At 46.3% G+C, this 19,993-nt stretch overlaps 6 protein-coding genes across 6 annotated transcripts; 5 read left to right on the forward strand and 1 right to left on the reverse strand.

Annotated features, from left to right (window-relative positions):
* Positions 1–1,998: 1,998 nt before the first annotated feature.
* Positions 1,999–3,869, reverse strand: GLAREA_07703 (Zinc copper-regulated transcription factor; the record flags this gene model as incomplete). The annotated part of the gene is made up of 2 exons (XM_008082390.1): positions 1,999–3,700; positions 3,838–3,869. 2 exons carry the CDS (start codon positions 3,867–3,869, stop codon positions 1,999–2,001), a joined length of 1,734 nt encoding a protein of 577 aa, XP_008080581.1.
* A 262-nt stretch (positions 3,870–4,131) lies between these two features.
* Positions 4,132–4,326, forward strand: GLAREA_07704 (uncharacterized protein; the record flags this gene model as incomplete). Its single annotated transcript, XM_008082391.1, has 1 exon — positions 4,132–4,326. The coding sequence occupies one exon, from the start codon at positions 4,132–4,134 to the stop codon at positions 4,324–4,326; it is 195 nt and encodes a 64-aa protein (XP_008080582.1).
* A 3,236-nt stretch (positions 4,327–7,562) lies between these two features.
* On the forward strand, positions 7,563–8,453 carry GLAREA_07705 (S-adenosyl-L-methionine-dependent methyltransferase; the record flags this gene model as incomplete). The annotated part of the gene is made up of 2 exons (XM_008082392.1): positions 7,563–7,739; positions 7,848–8,453. 2 exons carry the CDS (start codon positions 7,563–7,565, stop codon positions 8,451–8,453), a joined length of 783 nt encoding a protein of 260 aa, XP_008080583.1.
* Positions 8,454–9,975: 1,522 nt separating this feature from the next.
* GLAREA_07706 (Clavaminate synthase-like protein) lies at positions 9,976–10,953 on the forward strand (the record flags this gene model as incomplete). The annotated part of the gene is made up of 1 exon (XM_008082393.1): positions 9,976–10,953. The coding sequence occupies one exon, from the start codon at positions 9,976–9,978 to the stop codon at positions 10,951–10,953; it is 978 nt and encodes a 325-aa protein (XP_008080584.1).
* A 1,135-nt stretch (positions 10,954–12,088) lies between these two features.
* GLAREA_07707 (uncharacterized protein) lies at positions 12,089–13,027 on the forward strand (the record flags this gene model as incomplete). The annotated part of the gene is made up of 6 exons (XM_008082394.1): positions 12,089–12,345; positions 12,393–12,424; positions 12,471–12,623; positions 12,676–12,698; positions 12,744–12,853; positions 12,901–13,027. 6 exons carry the CDS (start codon positions 12,089–12,091, stop codon positions 13,025–13,027), a joined length of 702 nt encoding a protein of 233 aa, XP_008080585.1.
* Positions 13,028–17,215: 4,188 nt separating this feature from the next.
* On the forward strand, positions 17,216–19,039 carry GLAREA_07708 (C2H2 and C2HC zinc finger; the record flags this gene model as incomplete). Its single annotated transcript, XM_008082395.1, has 2 exons — positions 17,216–18,405; positions 18,469–19,039. 2 exons carry the CDS (start codon positions 17,216–17,218, stop codon positions 19,037–19,039), a joined length of 1,761 nt encoding a protein of 586 aa, XP_008080586.1.
* Between the last annotated feature and the right edge of the window lie 954 nt (positions 19,040–19,993).

Genomic DNA, 19,993 nt, shown 5'->3' on the forward strand with positions numbered 1-19,993 from the left:
AAAACCATCTACCTCTAAACTAGGTCACCAAAGTACTCAACTTGCACGAACAAGCTATAAGTAACTCGAGTGTTGTTCAACACAAACAAAGCCCCTCCTGAGACCGAAGTACTACGCAGATGATGACTAAGTCAAGCGATTTGAGTAGCCTTTGAGTGACAGATCTTGGTGATGTTCTACTATAGTATCTAAGTCGCCGATTGTTTTGTTGTTCTTCATCTCTCCAATCTATACACACACCAGGGACTCTCAAAACCGTACCTCCACATCCTCTTCCTTCACTACTTGGATTGGAGGAATGCCGAATGTTTTACAGTCAATTCCAACGTATTGGCCGAACAATATACAGAAATTCCGAGAATATAACAACGCAGGATGCATTATAGCAACTTGGAAAGATTACAATTTGTAGACGCACAAAGGTCACACATCTCTAACTTTACAACGAAAGATTGCTAGTTGGGTGTTTGACGGAGAGATACCAACACATCATTATTTACACTATTCTAAGTAAACAGATTTTACTTGTTTTCAACAAATTCTGTATCTTTTGCAGCATTATAGTAGATTTGTGAATCCTCATTGAGAATACCCAGGTGAAAAAGGCTTCAGATATCTGCACCTAAAACCATCTACCCATCACTCGTTCTCATCCCAAACTACCAACCTAACCACCTCTACACCGGCCACCTTTCCAAGCCTACAACTCAACCCAGAACAAGCGGATAAACCACAATTTACCACCATTCCAAAACGACAAATCGTCCATCCAACTCAGCCTGTCCGTCTATCTGAGTCTCCAATCTCGTCTAACTCAACAAACTTACCGCAGATCCACGATATCCAACCACCCGCGCTACAGACAAGAACACTATAATACTATCTCACACATAATCCCACGATCGTTCTTGAACAATCGAGCCTTGATAACACATACAACTCACACACAAAACCACAGAACCACACTCTCGAGCTTCAAACCCAAAGAACATCGTCATCAGAGTAATCCTATCACAACACCTTCTCAAACCGACCCGCAACCAGAACCTGGAAACTTCACGCAAGATTTCTGAACCTAGACATTCAATATGCGAGGAGCCGTTAAATCGCTCAACAACGTAAACTCAATTCGTTTACCATATCAAACGACTGAAATTCAGCATTCCTATAATCAACTAAGACTCAGCTCCATTCACTTCACTCCAACATTTTCAACTACCATTTACGCCAAGTGCATGTCTCAAGATCCCTAATTACATATAATCTATCCTTAGAATTATTATAATGGCTAGACAGTGGTAGTAGACCTGTTACGACTTTTTGAAATATGCTGTGTACGAGTAATTAGCGATTTCTGTAAGTACGCTCGAGAAGATTAAACGGGATTTTGGTGTAAAAGATGTTCCAAAGCTGTGTCACTTTTTGGTAAAGTGACCTGAATAGAATCATAGATATAGATAAAAATATACATCAGATTTGTATTAAAAAGTGAATTAATCCAACCTCGGCTATTCCTGACAAATATACAAATATTCACCAATTATTCATTCCATCAGCATAAACCATTCCCACATTATAACTGTCAGAAACACAAAACATCGGTATGAGATTTTCTTAAATTTCTCTCGCTATTCAAACAGCTAAACGAAAAGCACCAAAATTGCTCATTCCACTATCAAAGTGCGTAAGGGGTATCATATCATATCATATCAAATCAAGCTCAATACGCTCCATCCGTTCATCCATCCACAGAAAAATGTTCCACCAAATGCCCAACCCCATTTTCTATTAACATGCCAGAGTTTAGTTCTCATCGTCATATGTACTAATCCAAATATCGCACTATTGGCGCCCCAAGTCTTCTATTGATCCCGTATGCAAAACCATGTATCCCCGTCATTGCAAACTCAAATGCAAAAGCAGGTATCCCGTGAGTCCAGATTGCCGCCCAAAATACGCCAGCAAACGCTTTTAAGATCCAATCACACACGTCCGAATTCAACTTGGAATGCGAGGGTTATGTATCGTGCAACCCAAACATTCGCAATCATCACCACATTGGCAAGTCTCCTCGGTCCCACAACAATTTCCTAACGGCCGACGATGGATCTCACAGCCTATACATTCGCAATCATCTCCACAAGGACAGGTTGTCATGTCTCCAGCGCAATTATCCGTAAATGGGTAATTGACGAATAGGTAGTTTTCGGCTGGCAAGTTCTGTTCGTCGCCAGTGCCAGATGTGGTATCCGAGTTTGCGGTAGGAGAAGCGACCAAGTCGCCGTTTTGTGATTGATTCATACCATGGCCATTTCCATTCGTGAGAGGCGTTGTTGGTTGATGGCCATTAGTGTATACATCTCCAGATGACTGGTTCATGGACATTTGCCAAGCTGAGCGAACGTAGTCCTGAGTTGGTTCATTGTAGGGATGGGCCGCGCAACCAACACATTGACAGCTATCGCCGCAGGAACACTCGTGTATCGTATTCATCGAAGACTGAGGGACTGAGCTCTGGTATGCTGTTGCTTCGGCCATGGGTTGTGCCGGTTGCGAATTGTAATTATTGGTTCGCATACTTTCTTTCCAAGCAGCCGGCTGAAGAGGATTTTGAAATGAACCATAGGTTGACGGATAAGTGAACATCGTTGAGTCGTGTGCAATGTACTGGGGATAATAAGCTTGAACGAACGGCATATTGGCATGTGCTATCGTATGTTGAGGATTTGGGGCGCTCGACATCATTGGTGTTCCGTTCGATTCCTGTTTCAGAGGCTGAGCTGCTTTCGACGAGCAGCATCCACCAGTCTTCTTACTGTTCGTCTCTGGTAGAATGATAGGGCTCGTGGTTACACTTGGGGCACTTTGTGCCTTCGGTGCGCAACAGCTTGATTTCTTCGCTGGCACTGACGCTTCAATGGTATGGTTCCCATTCGTTCCGTTTGTTCCATTTGACTGGGATGGTGCACAACATGAACCCCCATTGGATACCCCATTCATACCATTTATTTTCCCTATTAGATGACTGTTGTTACCGCCATTTGCATATATCGTGGGCGTGCTTAGCGGACTTTCGACAGCATACGGATCCTTTTGAAAAACGTGGCCATTGCTAAAACCATTCATCCCGACAATTGGCGATGACCCATCGTAGGGCATTTGGGGTAATTGCATAGCAATTGGGGGAAACTGCGATGGTGCGCCAGCATATTGTGTGCTATATGCGTATATTGGAGGTTGACTGACCATAGTGTAACCTTGCGGTATTACTATGTTCGTCTGAATCGGTTGAATATCTGTTTGTGACTTGAACGGAAGAATATTGACACTATTCATATCCATTCTTGCAAAATTCGACGGATCGAAGGACTGCTTCCGTCCTTGCGATTGGGGACGAACGCTCTTCTGGACCTTGAAGGGGGCCTTTGTTGGTGACGGCAGATCTGACAACATAGAATCGGTATCCCCGCTGGGTATATTGGTATTCACAAGTGGTGCTGCTGTCGCAGGTTGCGATTCATTTCCACAATGACATGTCTGCTTTCTAGGTATCGCCGCCGTTACACTTCCACACATACATGCCTGCCCTCCTGGATGCGGGCATTGACTGAGAGGTCGTCCTGGCTTCCTGACCTGGACCATAAGCCGTTCATTCGCATGATTACATTTCGTCGATCGATGTCCGCGTATACATGGCTCGCTGTAAAAGTGACATGTTAGCTAAAGTTAATGACCAAGAAAGGAACATAGCCCAGGAGGCTACATGAGCCGATGAGGCTCAACACTACATGCATGACAAGGCACAGCCAATTGCTTCAAGTAAAGGTACCAACATACCAAGCCATCTTCAATCCATTGATAAGAGGCATTTTGGGGCAGCTTAGGAAAGGCGGTGCAGAGCAAGTTTGATGTATGGGGCCGCCGGCTGGTTACACCGTTTAGCTGACGGTCGTCGACGTCCAGATAGCCTCCGCGTCTAGCGATTGCTGCGATCTACCTAGGTACCCGACAACGTGCTCGTGCTTGTGCTCCTGCTTGTGCCTATACGGAACCACCAGACTGCATCCACCACTGCGGCGAACCGGTAAATTGGACGGGGTTTGTCAGACGGGGCGTAGAAGGAGTCCAGAAATGGCCATGCGGCTCTCGCAGGGTCCGGATCAGGGACGATTGGTAACAGGCCAGGTCGAGCGTGTAAATATGAATGTGTTGATAGTATTTAGGAGCGTGGAAGCCATCGGTTGGGGACAAATGGCAAGCAAGGTAGCAAAGCAACCACCTTGGGACGAGAAGGTTTGCGCAGGTTTAAGATGTGGTGAAGGGTGAAGGGTGAAGAGTGAGGGGTGAAGATGATATCTCAGCAAAAAGTAGGTGAAGGAGTGTGGGAGGTGAACTTGACTCGCAGGGACTAGACCGTCTGGCCGCTTGGAGTCGCTGATCGGACAATAAAGGCGGGACGCTGGGGACGGACGTCGGTATGGAGTGGGAGTGAGAGTGGGAGCATACGAAGTCTGCCAGTGTCGTTGGTGTCGCTCGTTGGTGGTGTTGTGCTTGGATCGTCAGATGTATGTGGCTCGTCGAATCATAGCAGAATCTACAACCAACATTGAAGCCAGGAGAATCTTTCACACATGGAAATGACCCCGCGAACACCGGATGGGGTAAGAATACGACCTCGCGCGGGAGATATTTACTCTTTCAATGACATTTCCCCAGAATGGAAGGCGTTCTCGAATGTTTACTTTTTGTTCCCGGTGGCAAAGCGAGCGTACGTGAGAATATTCGATGGGTTCGGTGGTTGTGTTTGGTCAGCGTCGTGAGCTTCCCATGGCTTTCGAGTGTCGTCCTCGTCTCCCAGACCGAGGAGCACCTGGAGGGGTGGATTAAAGGTGGGGCGAGCAAGTTTCCATTGGCTGGAATGCGTGAGCGTACAAGCCTTGCGATGCACAAAGAGTTCTGGGGTTGAGAAATGCCCCTCCTCGCTCCCCCCCATGAGAACCTAACAAGTCCGAGAATTAATCAATATGAAAACTCTTCAACATTGACGAGCGCTTGATTGGCGATATTACTGGATTTAAAACTGTACTCAGAACTCTTCTATTATTTCTATTGAGTCTACTTAATTATAATTGTATCGTATCACCACTGGGGCAACGGGAACATATTACAAGAGCTGCTATATCACGTGACACATCATATTCCTGTTTTCTCGCCAATTGGTCCGCTTCAACATCATCTGAACATCAGCTTGTCTTCAACCTGGAATGTCCTTACCTTTTTACTCGACTACAGTCTATCCACATTATTATCATCATCCATTCATGAAGCAGATGCTCTTTCTTCTAGAAAGAAATGGCGGAATCTTTGGCCTTCCATAAAATGGACGGCAGAACCTCATTACTAAGATGAAGAAACCACTCTTGTTTCGAACGCAAGCGACAACTGTAGCACATTCAAACTTCTAGACCTTCCATCGGAGCTGATACTTATGATAGCTAGAGAGCTACCTCCTCCATCTGCTGCGTATCTATCACTCTGCAACCGGGCTACAAGTCAAGTTCTTGGGCCAGATACATGGCAAAACCTAAAACTTCAACTCCCCGACACGCGTGCTTTATTCCTCTCCGACTTGTCGAGAGACCTACCGCAACATTACGTCTGCCATACATGTGTAAAGCTACATGCTAGCAATGCCATTACATGGCTTCGAGCGTCGTCAAAAATATATCCTCGGTGTCCAAAGGAAGAAGTTCCATTTCAATGGTGTGAACAATCAAATCTATGGCTCTGGTTCTCTTACGTGCAATCGGCAATGAATCGCCATTACAAGCGATCTGCGTATGGGCTTCCGTTGGAGGCCTTCCAGGCCACTCAGGTCTCCGGACGCACATCTCACCACAATGTCACACTTCTTTCCACGGACGCTCAGATTGTCTCCGACGAACTTCTGGTGCGGTCTCAACAGTTGGTATTAGTTTCACAAGATAGCCGCGAAGATCTAGCTGCCAACAGCTCCTTCCACCATTTTTGTCACCATATATGGCAGCGTGGTCGGAGGGGGGATAATGTGCCGAATCTAATTCATGCTCAGCTTCATCATCTTGGGCAAGGGGGCTATTCTCATCTCATCATTAAGCAATGCTCACGGTGTCCGATTGATTTCGTGATGGAAATTGTAGATCTTGGAGATAGAGGTATAGTAGGCTGCCTTACAAGATGGCTCAACCTTGGTTCTGGCTTGCATCCAATGGACCCTAAGTGGCGGAGTCACATAGGTAGACCTCTAACCCGAGGAGTCATCTACCAACCGCACTCTCTGGGGAGCATTCGCTCGAGCTTTGAGGAGTAAACGACCGTTAACTTTGACGAATTTTCTGCTAAGAACATGGAAAACCTGTTGTCGAAGCGTACTTTTAATTTTGTCACTCCTAGATCAGATGGGCTTGTATGGCAACTGCTTGACCGCGGCTATACGTATCGGTGGCGTCTTATGAACGAGGAAGACTTCCCGAGATTGACTATCTTTTTTGGTCGTCTATTTATCATGCTGGGGTGGGAATGAGAACGAGAATCAGACTAGAGATTCATCAATTAGACCAGGTGCCCTACCACGTTAATCAAAGGCTTGCGGGCTGTTATTTAGGATGGCGCTAGTGACACCAGCTATCAATATAGCAAATATATATCAGACGAGACGGAAGTACAAATTAATGTTACGAGCCTGGACATCCAGTTTTTCGATATCATTAGAGGTATGACGGATATAGTAGGCGTGGTACAGGTAGGTGTAGCTAAAGGTTAGAGTAGTCGTACAGAGTCAAAGATTCGTAGTAGAGAAGATACCTTCAACCTCAATTACAATTAAGCGCAGGAAATATCTCTTATCTCAAGATATTTCAAGCCAAAGCCCGAAACTATCTGATTTACCGAAAACGAATGTTAAAATATAGATATTCTGTCAATTTAGTCTAGCAAATATCCTGATCCACTGCCAAATGGACTACGAGCTAGACTAACGGGAACCTGGAAGCCAGTCAAGTTCAGGTTACACACTCGGGCGATCATCGGTAAAACTCTTTTAATCTAATCTGATCCGAGGTCACCACAACCGAACGGGAGATCTTCGAGAATTTTATGTTCGATCAATTTAGATGACCCTTAATTTATCGGTTCAAGACGAAGAATGAAGTTTCTGATCATTATTTGAAAAGAAAGAGTCTTGTTCATCTCATCAAATCGATAGAAACAAAAAACGCAAGTTGAGGAAACAAATCTGGTATTGCATGGTGCAGGTTTGTGGCTTTCAAATTTGACTTTTGTCCTTCTTGTCATACCCTCAAATCTCGATCTCATAATATCCATCTCCCGCTCGAGGCGCGCACTACCGAGAGCACCTTGTTACACACGGTTTTGACTACCGCTCCAATCATGCCAAAGTTAATCAATATCCGGCTGACCTTATGACAGGAGGTTTAAAAAATTACATTCGTTCAATCGGTGTCCCACGAGAATTCTGACACGTGATCCACTCCCCTTTATACCACTACCAAAACCTCGTCAATATGGTCGATACTCATGAGGACCCGGATTCGGACTCGGAGGCTATCAATATCTTTGCAGATCCGGAAGGATATTATCCACCGTCACCGAAACCTACCACCGAGACACATACTCTGCTTTCTGGTGAGGTGATATCGCTTCGTTTGGTTGGCCATAATCCGCTTTGGGGTCATCATCTGGTAAAAGATTCCCTCTGACATTGCTACGACCGCTTTCAAGTTTCTCACTCTCTACCTGATATTACAACCATCTCCCCTTCAAATGTACCCCGTCACTGACACCCCCAGTGGCAAGCCGCCCGCATAATCTCCCACTACCTCGAGAAAAACCCCTCCCTCGTCGCCCAAAAAACAATTCTCGAGCTCGGCGCCGGCGCCGGTCTCCCCTCTCTAATCAGCGTCCGCCTTGGAGCTTCAAAAGTAGTAGTAACAGACTACCCCGACCCAGACCTAATCCAAAACCTGTGGACCAACATCACAAACCTCAACCTAAACCCCACACCCTCTCTAACCTCTCCCACTAACACCATCACCGCCCAAGGATTCCTCTGGGGAGCCGACCCTGCCCCCTTACTCGCCCACGCCCCTGAGGGATTTGACGTGCTTTTCCTCGCCGATTTGCTTTTCAACCATTCTGAACACGGGAAACTACTGTCGACTCTGAAATCGACGCTGAAGAAAAGTAAGGAGGCGAAAGCGTACGTGTTTTTCACGCCGTATCGACCGTGGTTGTATGAGAAGGATATGGCGTTTTTTGAGCTGTGTCGCGCGGAGGGGATGCTGGTGGAGAAGGTGTTGGAGGAGCAGATGAAACGGGTGATGTTTGAGGGGGATAGGGGGGATGAGGGGTTGAGGAGGATGGTTTTTGGGTGGGTTGTGCGGTGGGATTTGTAGGTGTGGTGGATGGAAGTGATTGTGTGGGAGTGGTCGTTTTGTGCAGTGAAAATTTAAAAGTTCTGTGGACTTGTTGAGCATTTGTGGATTACACTTATGATATTTCGTGATTGTGGAATGTTGTACTATTGTGACCACGACTTCGCGAATAGATCACTAGCGGCAATATCATCACTCAGCGAATTCCACTTCATAGTCTCGAAAACTGTATAGAAAATAGTGGAGAAATAGACACACAAATTACGAAGAGACTAATTTATCGAAAGCCAAATTACAATGAAACTTCCTCTACTTTTTAGTATCAACCTTCCTCGTTAACGACACTAACCTCATATCTCTCTACTTATCACTTGCTCCTACTTCTACGTCCTTTCATGATCCAATTTTTTAAGCTGGAAATCCTTTCCCGCATTAAAGATTTTACTAATAAGCTTCAACATTCATTAAAGCTCTGACCTCTCTTATTTTACTCAAACGACGAACTTTTACACCCAGTCCAAATCACTGGCAGATAACTGCATATCGCTCTTTTCAGTTCTTTTTGCCATTGATGCACCCGACCGCGCAGGTTGGGAGGTAAGCGGTGCTTCGCACCATGGATGGTGACGAACTAACAGTTTTTCAAGCAGCACTCTTTCCCGGGGGGGGGGGGGAGTAAGCCTTGCTGTTTTTCAAATATGGAAATTCTTTTTCTAGGCGTTGTTGGGTGATGTTTTTAATTTTTGGGGGTCTTTTTTGGGAATTCTGTAACGAATGGCTCCGAGTCCTCGATCTGTGATGATAGTCACTGGAACGAGAACGACGAAAAGTACCAACCCTCGACCTTGATAGCGCAATATTATTCAGCTGGATCGGGGAATTCAATGATCAGAGCGACAAAGCAAGCTTCGGAATCGAGGGTGGTGAGAAGCACACTCATTGCGGGCAAGAAGACGCTATCCGCTATTTGAGACAGGCGTATCGGAGAATGAGCACAACAAGGCAGTTTTTGGTCTGAAAATAATAATAGATCCAAGTCATACGGGCCCTTTTCGTAGAAAGACAAGGTAAAGAACGCGAAGCAGTATTGCTTCATTGTGCCAGTGACGATGCGCGTCGTTGGCGTCACTAAAAACGGAATACCGTACTCAAAAATAAGCCGTTCATCGTTGAGATCAAATTCGTAATCACGGCTGATAAGAGGCGGATACTCGTTCAATTGGACTTGTCAATCGAAGGGGTGATAAGTAGACGGCTGGCGGTCGTTCGACTACTAATTCAAGTCAACAACACTGCGATCCGTGGTCAGCTAAGTAAAGTAACCATTTGCTTTACAGTTTCGATCCGGGTGTATACATCTTGATGATGATCATCTAAGTTGTGAGTTCAGCTCAGTACAACGTTAAACGGGTTTGTTACAGATTTCAGTCAAATTGGAACGAATCGAGGGTGTGCAGTTATCAAAAGACCCTCTCAAGCTTGACAACCTCAAACCTCACAACGATAGCAATCATTTCTGGAGTGCCGCGCCAACATTCGAGGAATGCATCGGACCTTCCTGCATTACTCGAAGCATTTCACAGCATCGAGAGGATGTCGCTCCTACAGTGCTGGTCGTCGACTGGCGCAAAGGGAGACGTCTCAAGTCCCCCAAATCAATACTTCGTACGCAAATATCGACCTTGAAGAATTCCGTCATAGAGCTTTTGCGCCAGAGAAACCTCTCTTGATGAAACGACAGCCAGGAGAAGTACAAGCGTTGCCGGCTACGAGAAAGTGGTTTGTGGCTAGCGAAAAGAATTCGAATCGTTGCGATGTCCAATATCTTCGCCAGTTCGAAGACGTTTATCTACCATATGAGCTCCACCTCGATGAGAAGGGAACTATTTCCCTAAAGGATTCTAAGCAGGAGGGTTTGCTCAAGGAAATATTATCGCATCTAGGCGAACGCCCTCAACATGGTTTCCATCGAATCAACGCTCCATTGTCCCTATTCCTGTCAGCATATACGCTATCATGGCCGCATTCTCTATACATCGCACAAGCACAAATGGCAGATCTGCCTAAGCAATTACAAGACGACCTGCCGACGCCCCGTATAGTCCAGCAAGCCGGGAAAGGAGATATATACGATGCGAACATTTGGATGGGGACACTCAATACATATACACCACTACACAAGGACCCAAACCCCAATTTATTCACACAAATCGTCGGCGAAAAACAAGTCAAATTGTACCCTCCAGCCGTTGGACGCGGGATATTCCAGCATGTGCAAGAGCAAATTGGACAGAATTCGTCAGCGACGTTTAGAGGAGAGGAGATGATGGCCGGGCCTGAAGCTCTTGCTTTGGAGAATGCTGTTTGGGGTAATGGCTCAGATGCGGGAAGATGGGATGGAGAACTTGTTGCGGATGTGGACCCTGGAGATGCGCTGTTCATTCCGAAAGGGTGGTGGCATAGTATCAAAAGTTTTGGGTCTCAGCCTGTTACGGTGTCTGCGAATTGGTGGTTCAGATGACGAAATACAAGGCTGCTCAATACAAATTAGCCAGAGACTCGAGGGATATATTTGACATGATCTCCCCATTGCCATTAACCCAGCGTATGTTCGTTCATTCACCATTCCTGGATATAGTCGCGATGAAGAAAACAAGCTGAAAGGTTTCAGGCGTTCATTGACTGGCCTTGTTATCTCATCTTAGCTATTTCCTCTTAGGGGAAATAATCTGTCCGAAGGGTAGTCCTCACTAAATAAGTGAGCTCCAACATACGCTTTGGAAAAAGGTGGAGTAGTACACCCACTCATTCATGACGAGTGATGCGTAGTGCAGCCCCACCAAAGAAAGAAATACAGCTTGAATATCATACTTCCCACAAACTTATTCTCGAAGTCCCCTGATACCTGTAATATTTGGCGTCGTACGCGGAAGGAAATGTAAGTTCTCCCATTCTTTCCACGAAGTCAATAGCAAGGTCCCTCGATCCACGATTTGTGAGACTTGGCAGGGGTTGATATTCATAATTTCGAGAGACCTTGGGTACAGAAAAGTGTGGTTCGTGGCACAGATTGTCAGTTTCAGTAGTCTTCACAGCTCGAATTTGTTGCGTCAAAACCAAATTCTTTATCATCATTCAAGAGAATGTGTATGCTTGGTATAATAAAACTCGTGACGACCCTCCCAAGAACGCGTTTCGCTAGTCTTTATATGAAGATGCTACGTTACAATAAAATGTTTCCGGTCACTTGGTGGTGGTTATAGATCATTCGGCTATGTGTTTGTGTGGTTGTGTAGTGTTCCACAAAGCCTTAGCCTTAAGCCTTCGCTTTTGCGACGTGAAAGAGTGACTATTTCGGGGAAATGTCACGATACTACTCAACTTTTCGAATGCTACTTCACTTTTGAAAATACTTCTAGCAGAGAAGGTACGATGGAAATGATGGTTCTGTGTTGCTATTGCTTTATTTGAGGTTAGGAAGGATTTATCCGCTTCTTGACTTCTGTCACTGGGTTGAATAGAACTGTTTCACTGGATGCGATGAGCTATATCTCTTCTTCTATATAAGCAACATCTCTGAATTCAAAAAATCGATCAATCTCACGGCAAGAAAGAAATCCTCAATACTTCTCAATTACTTACCATCAAAAATCACCATGTCCACCCTCCTCCTCCTCCTCCTAACAACCCTCATCCCCCTCACCACCAGCTACGCCATAATCTGGCAACCGCAAGCAACCATCACCACCCTCCAAGCAACAATGGTAATCCCCCAAGTTCCCGCCGGCCCAGGCATCCACTTCATCTGGCCCGGTCTCCAACCCTCCTCCAACCAATACGTATTCCAAGATGTAAGCGGTGATGACACGGGAATTGGTGCATGGACGTTCGCTGATTGGGCTGTGAATTCTGTGTGAGTTTTCCATTGGTGTAATATAGGATGGTACTGATGAGATGTAGGAGTAATTATAATAAGAGTGGTGATGTGGCTGGTATGTAACTTCTGGATGTTATGTAGGGGAAAGCTGATGAGTGAAGTTTATCCGGATGATTCGATTGCGATATCGTTTCAGTTGAATACGCAGACTGGGGAGTGGAGTAATGAATGGGTTACTTCTCCTGGTTCTGCTGGGAGTGCGGCTGGAGAGGTGTATACGATTTCGGATTCTGTTGTGCCTGATAGTGTTGTTTGTAAGTGCAGCCTAAGTTAACTTGTGAATAACGATATTGACGTGGTCAACAGCGGCTTTCGGTGCCTTGACGCAAGTGAGTATGAAACTTCTCTGGAGGGATTTTTGTTAATGGGTCTAGGCATTATTCGTTATCGAACTCCAAGCTGGAGCGACGTGGAATTTCGGTCCTCTTATCTTCAAGGATATCAAAATCGTCGCAGAGACTTCTGAAACGATTTGGTGTACTACGTAAGAGATACTTGTTATATTGCAAATACAGTGGCTGATATACGTAGACCTAGCACGGCAGACTCTTTCACATTCTCGATGACCGATCCGATTGTCGGTTTCGAATATGATCAGAGAGGTAACATTGTCGCCTCCTGCTCGATTGAGGGTTTGGTTTTCCTTAAGCCACTATAAGGGAAGAAAACATGGATTAACTTGGGGGATATCTGGGCATGGGACAAAGTGCAAGAATATGGGAGCATTTGAAATATAGGAAGGAGAAGTATGGAATTTATGAGGGTGCCTGACATTGCCAGGTTCGGCGTACGCGAGGAGGGAAAATTATAGCTTGCTACCTTGATGTTTGCTGAAATGAAAAGACTTTCGATGATCAATCAGCATCTCCCGATACTCAACAACGCTTGTATGTACTTGATTCAAGAGCAGAAGGATCGCCCAAAGACCAGGGTGAAATGCCTAGGTACTTCGCACAGTAATGACTGTGTGAGGGCGTACGATAATGATAGTGATCATCAAATACCGAGGAGGATTCCAAATACGAAGAAAGCCGACGAGGGTTTTGATCAACAATCATGAAGCCAGGATGTCGATTTAAACTTTCGACTCATCAGCGGAAGTACCTGGTCCCGGCGACACTTGCGACCGAAAACGAGATCGACATTTATTTCGCAAAAATGCCTCAGCAAAACATCTTGGCTTGGACCCTTCACGCATTGCTTGGGACGAACAAAGCTTCCAGCGAGGATTCGTGAGCAGTGCAGTCAAAGTGTCGTTGGTGATCAGTACGGCAGGTACCGAGGTATGTAGATCTGTTCCTGGCGGTGTCAAAATCAGGGTCTTCCACAGCGCTAGGTTTTTAGTCTTCCCCGGACCGGTTTATCTTTCCAGAAGATGCAGGGGAAAATAGGGGATTTTAGAGTTTGACAGGAGCCAGAAGTGAGACATTATTTGAATGACTTTTTGACCTTTTTGGCCTTCCAAGGTTCTTGATAAAGTCGACAGCGGTAATAACCTTGACGATGATGGACGATAGCTTTCTTTTCGCTAAGTTAGTCTTCGTAATGCTGTTGGGTGTTCTGTGCTGTTTGAGCAATTGACATAGCATCTGAATGATTTTGTCTACAGTGGAGCTCCAGATGGATGGGATGGTTCCAACTTTGCGCAAATGTGACTTACCTGAGTGACGCGCGTCTAAGACTATTTTTAAGTTTAGCTTAAGCGCGGCCCCGAAAAGATGACCGAGCCCGGGTCGGGGCATTAACCGGAAGCTTGCCTGAATCGTACTCCGATGTTTCCAAGCTTTTACCGCCATGGCTCTCGTATCCTTTCATCCAACAACACACACATGGCTTCCATGGCTGAAGCAAGACACTAGTCTCGACACTCTCCCGCTCCTTCTCCCGCACTCTCTTCACACTCAACCAATGGATATATGCCGCCCGCGGGGGCGGGGTTATGAAGCTATCGCACCCGGATGATTGTGGTCACAACATCAAGCAGTCGGCAATCGCGTTGTAACAAAATATGCGGAAATTCGCTGGCGGATGGCAGATTGCATCGGACGGAGAGAAGAGATTGTCAGACGTTTTGCGAGGAATTCAACGCCGTTGTCAGACAGCTGTTCGGTTGTGTAAAAGCCTCTGGGCAAAGAGCACTCACTCTTCTGCTCTGGCGACGACATCATCGACCTCAATCAACGACCTCATCGGGCAACGAGACCAATGAGAGAACTGACTTTGCTGAGCTGTCACCACTTTTACAACACTCAACCACACGGAACTTCGAAGTGGTCCGATCCGCCTATGTTATTCTCGTGCAATGGCCGCGGCCTTCAGTCTGCATCAGCTCAGTAGGCAGTGAGCGAGACGCGTGGATCAGGAAGCACAATTGGAACCATTATTGGATGCCCTCGTGCTAGTAAGCTGCCACGCGAACCATTGCTGATATGCAGGTAGCAGTTGTTCGCAACAAGTCTTCCCAATCATCGTCTCGACAGCCCGCACTCATGCTCGCCCACATCAAAAGTAATTTCTTCTTGAGATAGCCTTGCACAACAGAAATTGGGGCGGGGTCGTCAGAAATCTGTCAGTGATGCCGATATCAGTGGTGCTGGATCTCAAACGCCGGAAAGGGGATAATCTTTCGGAATATGAATAAGATCGACAAACTTCCGGAAATCCCAAAACTTAAAATGTGTTCCTGGAATTCGAAGCTTGAGGATCCCTCGTTCATGAGTTTCAGGGCACACAAGTTTAACTCAAAACATATCAAGATATTCAGGACAGCCGGGTTAGCCAAGGAGGAAACCTGGAAGTGACGCAGTTCCGCCCATGTGCCCATGCTCCTCTCTGCTTGGTTGGCCTCGATCACAGAAACTCTGCCCCTCAGTCTGTCACCCGGGCACAGCATCGGAAACTCTCCTCGCGAGCAAATCAATTCATGAAGGTCGGCAACCGGCCTCACTCGATACTCGGTTTTTTCAGCGCGACGACGTGGAACTCATGTCATGCACTCAAATCCTGCTGTCCAGCAACGTCGTCGACTTTATCGCTTTTCATTCGTGCTTTTCCTGGCTTGGCTTGCATTTCCTGCAGTCGTGATCACATCATTGGCATATTTACAGCTTCTCGTCGTGTCCACCTCTTGCCCGCTTTCCAACCAACATCCCTGGATTAAGCGAGTTTCTGCAGGCCCGCCTTTCCTTCCGCCTTGATAAGCCGGCTAAAGTACGCGATGGGGGACAACGCATCAATGTCTCACGCCGCTCCCACCACGAAATCCATGATAAGAAGCATTCCCCACCGTCATGGTCTTTTCCAATCCAATTCTCTCTTCTCCCTTCACACCACTTACAATCTGCTCCAAACTCTGCAGCTTCTCTGCCATTCACATTCTGTTGAACCTACCCAGGTACTGGATTATCCACGAATCTTTCCAGCACTACTACGACAAGATACGATTGCCGCTGGCTTGAGTATTATTACCGACAACTACACCATTGATCGTTTGAACCCAGAGGACATTTCCACTTTTGTGCGGATTTTTATCATTCCAAATGACTTGTGTTACCCAAACCATGGTGACCCGCTCGGATTCAATGGCCTTCCCATCGCAGAAACGCTCCAACAGGACCAAGGCTCCCGCCAGGTATATTCTTTTCTTTCTTGCCTGCTTTGCTGCTACTTACGCCACGAAATCATGTTGTCCGAAAGAAATGTTTTTCCTTTTGCTTCAAACAAACCATCGGATAGAGATTACCAGGATCAAGAGTGGCTACCCCGGACAACGATATACCATAAGGAATTACAGGACTCAAAGTTCGCACCGAACTCTTGATGAAAACCAACCTACATGGTCAAGCATCATGTGATTTATTATCATACACAGGACTGAGAGCTTCGACATCAGAGCTCGAGTAAGTATCTCCCTATCCACATCCCAGCCTGGTGGCGCCGACTATTCCTGGGATTGTTGTTCCGTTAAGAGTTCGTTTACCGTGGTTTCGAAATGAGGTATCCTCCAGGAACATGGGTGCTTTGAGCCTCCAACTCAGTCCCGAAATCCAGTTTCCATAGGATCTTTTCGACAGAATTGCCTCTCCAGCCATCCGCCCTAACGATGACCTGTTACTTTATCCGGGACTTTAACATCAGCCGAGGGAGTGTTTGGGAATTGCTTCATTGACCTCTGGATTCCTTGCAACTAATTAGCTGTTACATTTCTAACTCGCTGAGTTTACCTTGACGCTGGATTTCCGTGGCAGTTCCTCTGCCATATGGGCAGTTTAGGCTTTTCACCCGGTATCTTACCATGGGACACCGTAGAGGACCCTTTCTCGCTCGTTTTCTCACCTGGAGGTCGTGTTCGTGCTTACGCCGAGCCGTTCAGCTGTACCAGCCGGCCAGCTGAACACATAGTAGGCATTTTTCATGCCCTTAAAGTACGTACACCTGCATAGCGTTGACTTTCAAAGTCCAGATTGCTACCCCCTTCGCGCCGCCATGCACTAACAGTTACCCTTTTTGCTTTTCTTGTAGACTTTCTCCTGGAAATCTCCCCCTTAGTTCCGATGGATACCCACCACTTATTGCCAGGACATCTTTCTCTCTTTCGTGACTTCTCTGGCCTAATGGAATTCTGGTCCCAATTCAGCCCTAGTGCGTGTCTGGTTCGTTAGTCCGCTACCCCCCATAAATTATCATAGATGCAATTACTAACCTATTTTTGTTTATCAGGAAGCCTCATCGGACCTTGTTGCTTTTATTTCTTTTGTCATTCGATTTTACTGCGTTTTAAAAAAGTGGATGCACAGGACACTAACAGCGATGGTGTAGCGGTCTAAATTTGTCCACGGGCTCCAACATGAACCAGGGAATGCCTTTACTTTCTTTTCGTCCCACAGAACCTGTTCAAGGGCAAAACAGTGCATCCGTCTGGAATGAAGGTCAACAGTACTCTCAACAGATCCAGGGATTTCCTGATTCGTGCCAATTCTGGCAGGCGTCGCAAGCAAGCCTAGTCAACCAGTCCATAGGAAGAGATTTAGGACCAGAACAAAACCACGACCCGTGGAGTGATAGCACTGTCGCGACTTCAAAATTTGAGTCGCAAGACATGTCATCCATCACAGCTCAAGAATCCCTAGGAGCCCATTCCCAGCAGGCTACTCACACATCAGTTACCCCATATGATCAAGACCGATCGAGGACATACCCACAGCCTTCCCACGGATCTTTTCATATGTCTTCAACAAAACAAGATCTCACTGGAAGATCGGTCAGTCCAGAAAACACCGCCTTATATACCCCTACACAGATGGATATCCAGGACTACGAAACATACCTTGGAGATGACTTGTCAGGTGCTCAGAACATATTCCATGGAAGTTCTACCTCTAATGCAGAACAACAAATGATTAATGCTTCGGCTGCCGGACCATTTACGAACATCTACCCTACCGCAGGAGAGGAGTTGCTTGTATCTTCGTACCCAATCTCCATGGCAAATCAAGGTCCTGCAGTATCAGAATCGATGATGTACAATCCAAGTGTCATCGCCGGCTCTGAGCTGCAGTGGGACTCTAATGCTGTGGATGATTTTCTGGGATCACCAATCTCATCCCCAATTTCTCCCATCTCATCAACCTCTCCAGGAGAAACTTGGTCCATACCAAACATGATGGTCCCATCAACGAATAGCCCACCAAGATTTGAAGCTATCTCACCAAGGTTTGTTCAGGATCCTGAATTAGTGGAATTGAGCTCTTACGAAACCGGCGACAGGGTGACGAGGAAGCCAATGGGACCCCGCCATTCCAAGGTCGTTGGTGACATCGCAGCAGCTCACTCCCGACAACAACTTCTTGGAACTTTGGACCTGAATGAAGAGACCTTGAAATTGACCAGTAGGTCTAGCCTTGACGACAACAATGCTGCCAGGCTTCATCCCCTCTACCAGAATGTCAAACCCGGATCGGATGGATTTTATCACTGCCCATGGGAAGGCCAATCATCATGTCAGCACAAGGCTGAGAAACTAAAGTGCAATTACGAGTACGCCTTTGACCTCCCTCCCCAACTCATGTTGTCGACGCGAAGCTAATCATAGTCATTTAGCAAATTTGTGGATTCACATCTCAAGCCGTATCGGTGCAAGGTCGTTGCCTGCGAAAACTTGAATTTCTCTTCTACTGCATGTCTGCTGCGACACGAGCGAGAAGCTCACGCCATGCATGGACATGGCAACAAGCCCTTCTTGTGCTCGTATAAAGAGTGTGATCGTGCCGCTGCTAACAATGGCTTCCCACGCCACTGGAATCTTCGTGACCACATGAGACGTGTGCACAACGATGGTGGCTCTGTTTCCCCACCACCATCTGGACATTCCCGTGGTAAGAAACGCAAGAATGACGAGAAGCCAGAGAATCAGCCCACGGAAAAGGTTCTCAAGAGAGTGACCAGTCCAGCAGTGGTTTTGCACCAGCCACAGGAGCCAAGCCCAGAGGATCTATACCACCAGGAATACCTGAGGCTCCTAGCCTTGGTGGAGCAAATTCGTAATCCAAAGGATGCTCATAACCTGGAATATCTCCAAAACACGATGGAATCCTTGAGGATCTTGCACAGGACCAGTAGCTTCGCAAGCGGTCGCCGATTTTCTAGACAGCAAGCACATCAATCTGGGTGATTACATGCGCAGAATAACATGATGGATATTGTGAGTTCACTGCAACAACGTATATCAATGAGTCAACCACTGACGGCGTCATCTTGAACAGAAGCCAAAAATAAGACATTGGCAGACATGAATTTCCACGCCCCACACCCCAGGCTTCACAGCATAGACGTTCCCAGTACGCATGCTTCACATATTGCAAATCGACAGCCAAGTCATGAGACCAGCCATGCACATTGCCAAGGATCATGCCCTATGAAAGCTGCCAGAAACGGAGTTGCCTAAATTTAAAATATTGTCCTAGTGGACAATTTTGGAATCCCATCGTGACGGTCGCCTGTTTTTACCGGACAAATGTTGCTTATAGCGCTGTCCTGGACTTATGGTCGATTCGTTACAGGTCATTGATGGAGGAGGATTGATCTGGGAATAATGAAGGAAAAAGCATTGTTAGAGAATTGTTGGAGAGGCTGCTTGCTTTGATCGAGTTGCGATTTCGTTGTCGCTACCATGCAGTAGAGTGATGGACGGTGGTCCTAGTGACGAGAATGTGGAAGGTGCTCTAACTCAGTTGGAGCCGGGGATGTTGGGTGGACTTTGAAAGGCATGATGAAAAGAAGAGAGGCTAGAACTTACGGCCATTTTGTTTAGATAGATTTGCTTCTTTGTTGTTTAATTTATGGCTTATTGTTGGATATCCTAGAGATGATGAAATCTCTTAAGAGTCGAGACTGTGGACTGTAGAATATGCCTTCTATATAGCAGGAATTGTCCTCCTGTGTCGCGACATAGTCTGGCACCTTTTAGACTTGAAAGGACAGACAGAAACCTTTAAATTTGTATAGATAGAGTTAGTGGAAGTATCAATAGCAGTCGTGGTGCAAATAAGCTTTCATTAGGGACTCGTAGCCTTGCTGGCGCACGTCCTTTCCCTACAGCCTCGTTAAGCCACATAAGAAACATCGT

This window comes from Glarea lozoyensis, assembly GCF_000409485.1.
Source record: "Glarea lozoyensis ATCC 20868 chromosome Unknown GLAREA16, whole genome shotgun sequence".
NCBI classification, from domain to species: domain Eukaryota; kingdom Fungi; phylum Ascomycota; class Leotiomycetes; order Helotiales; family Helotiaceae; genus Glarea; species Glarea lozoyensis.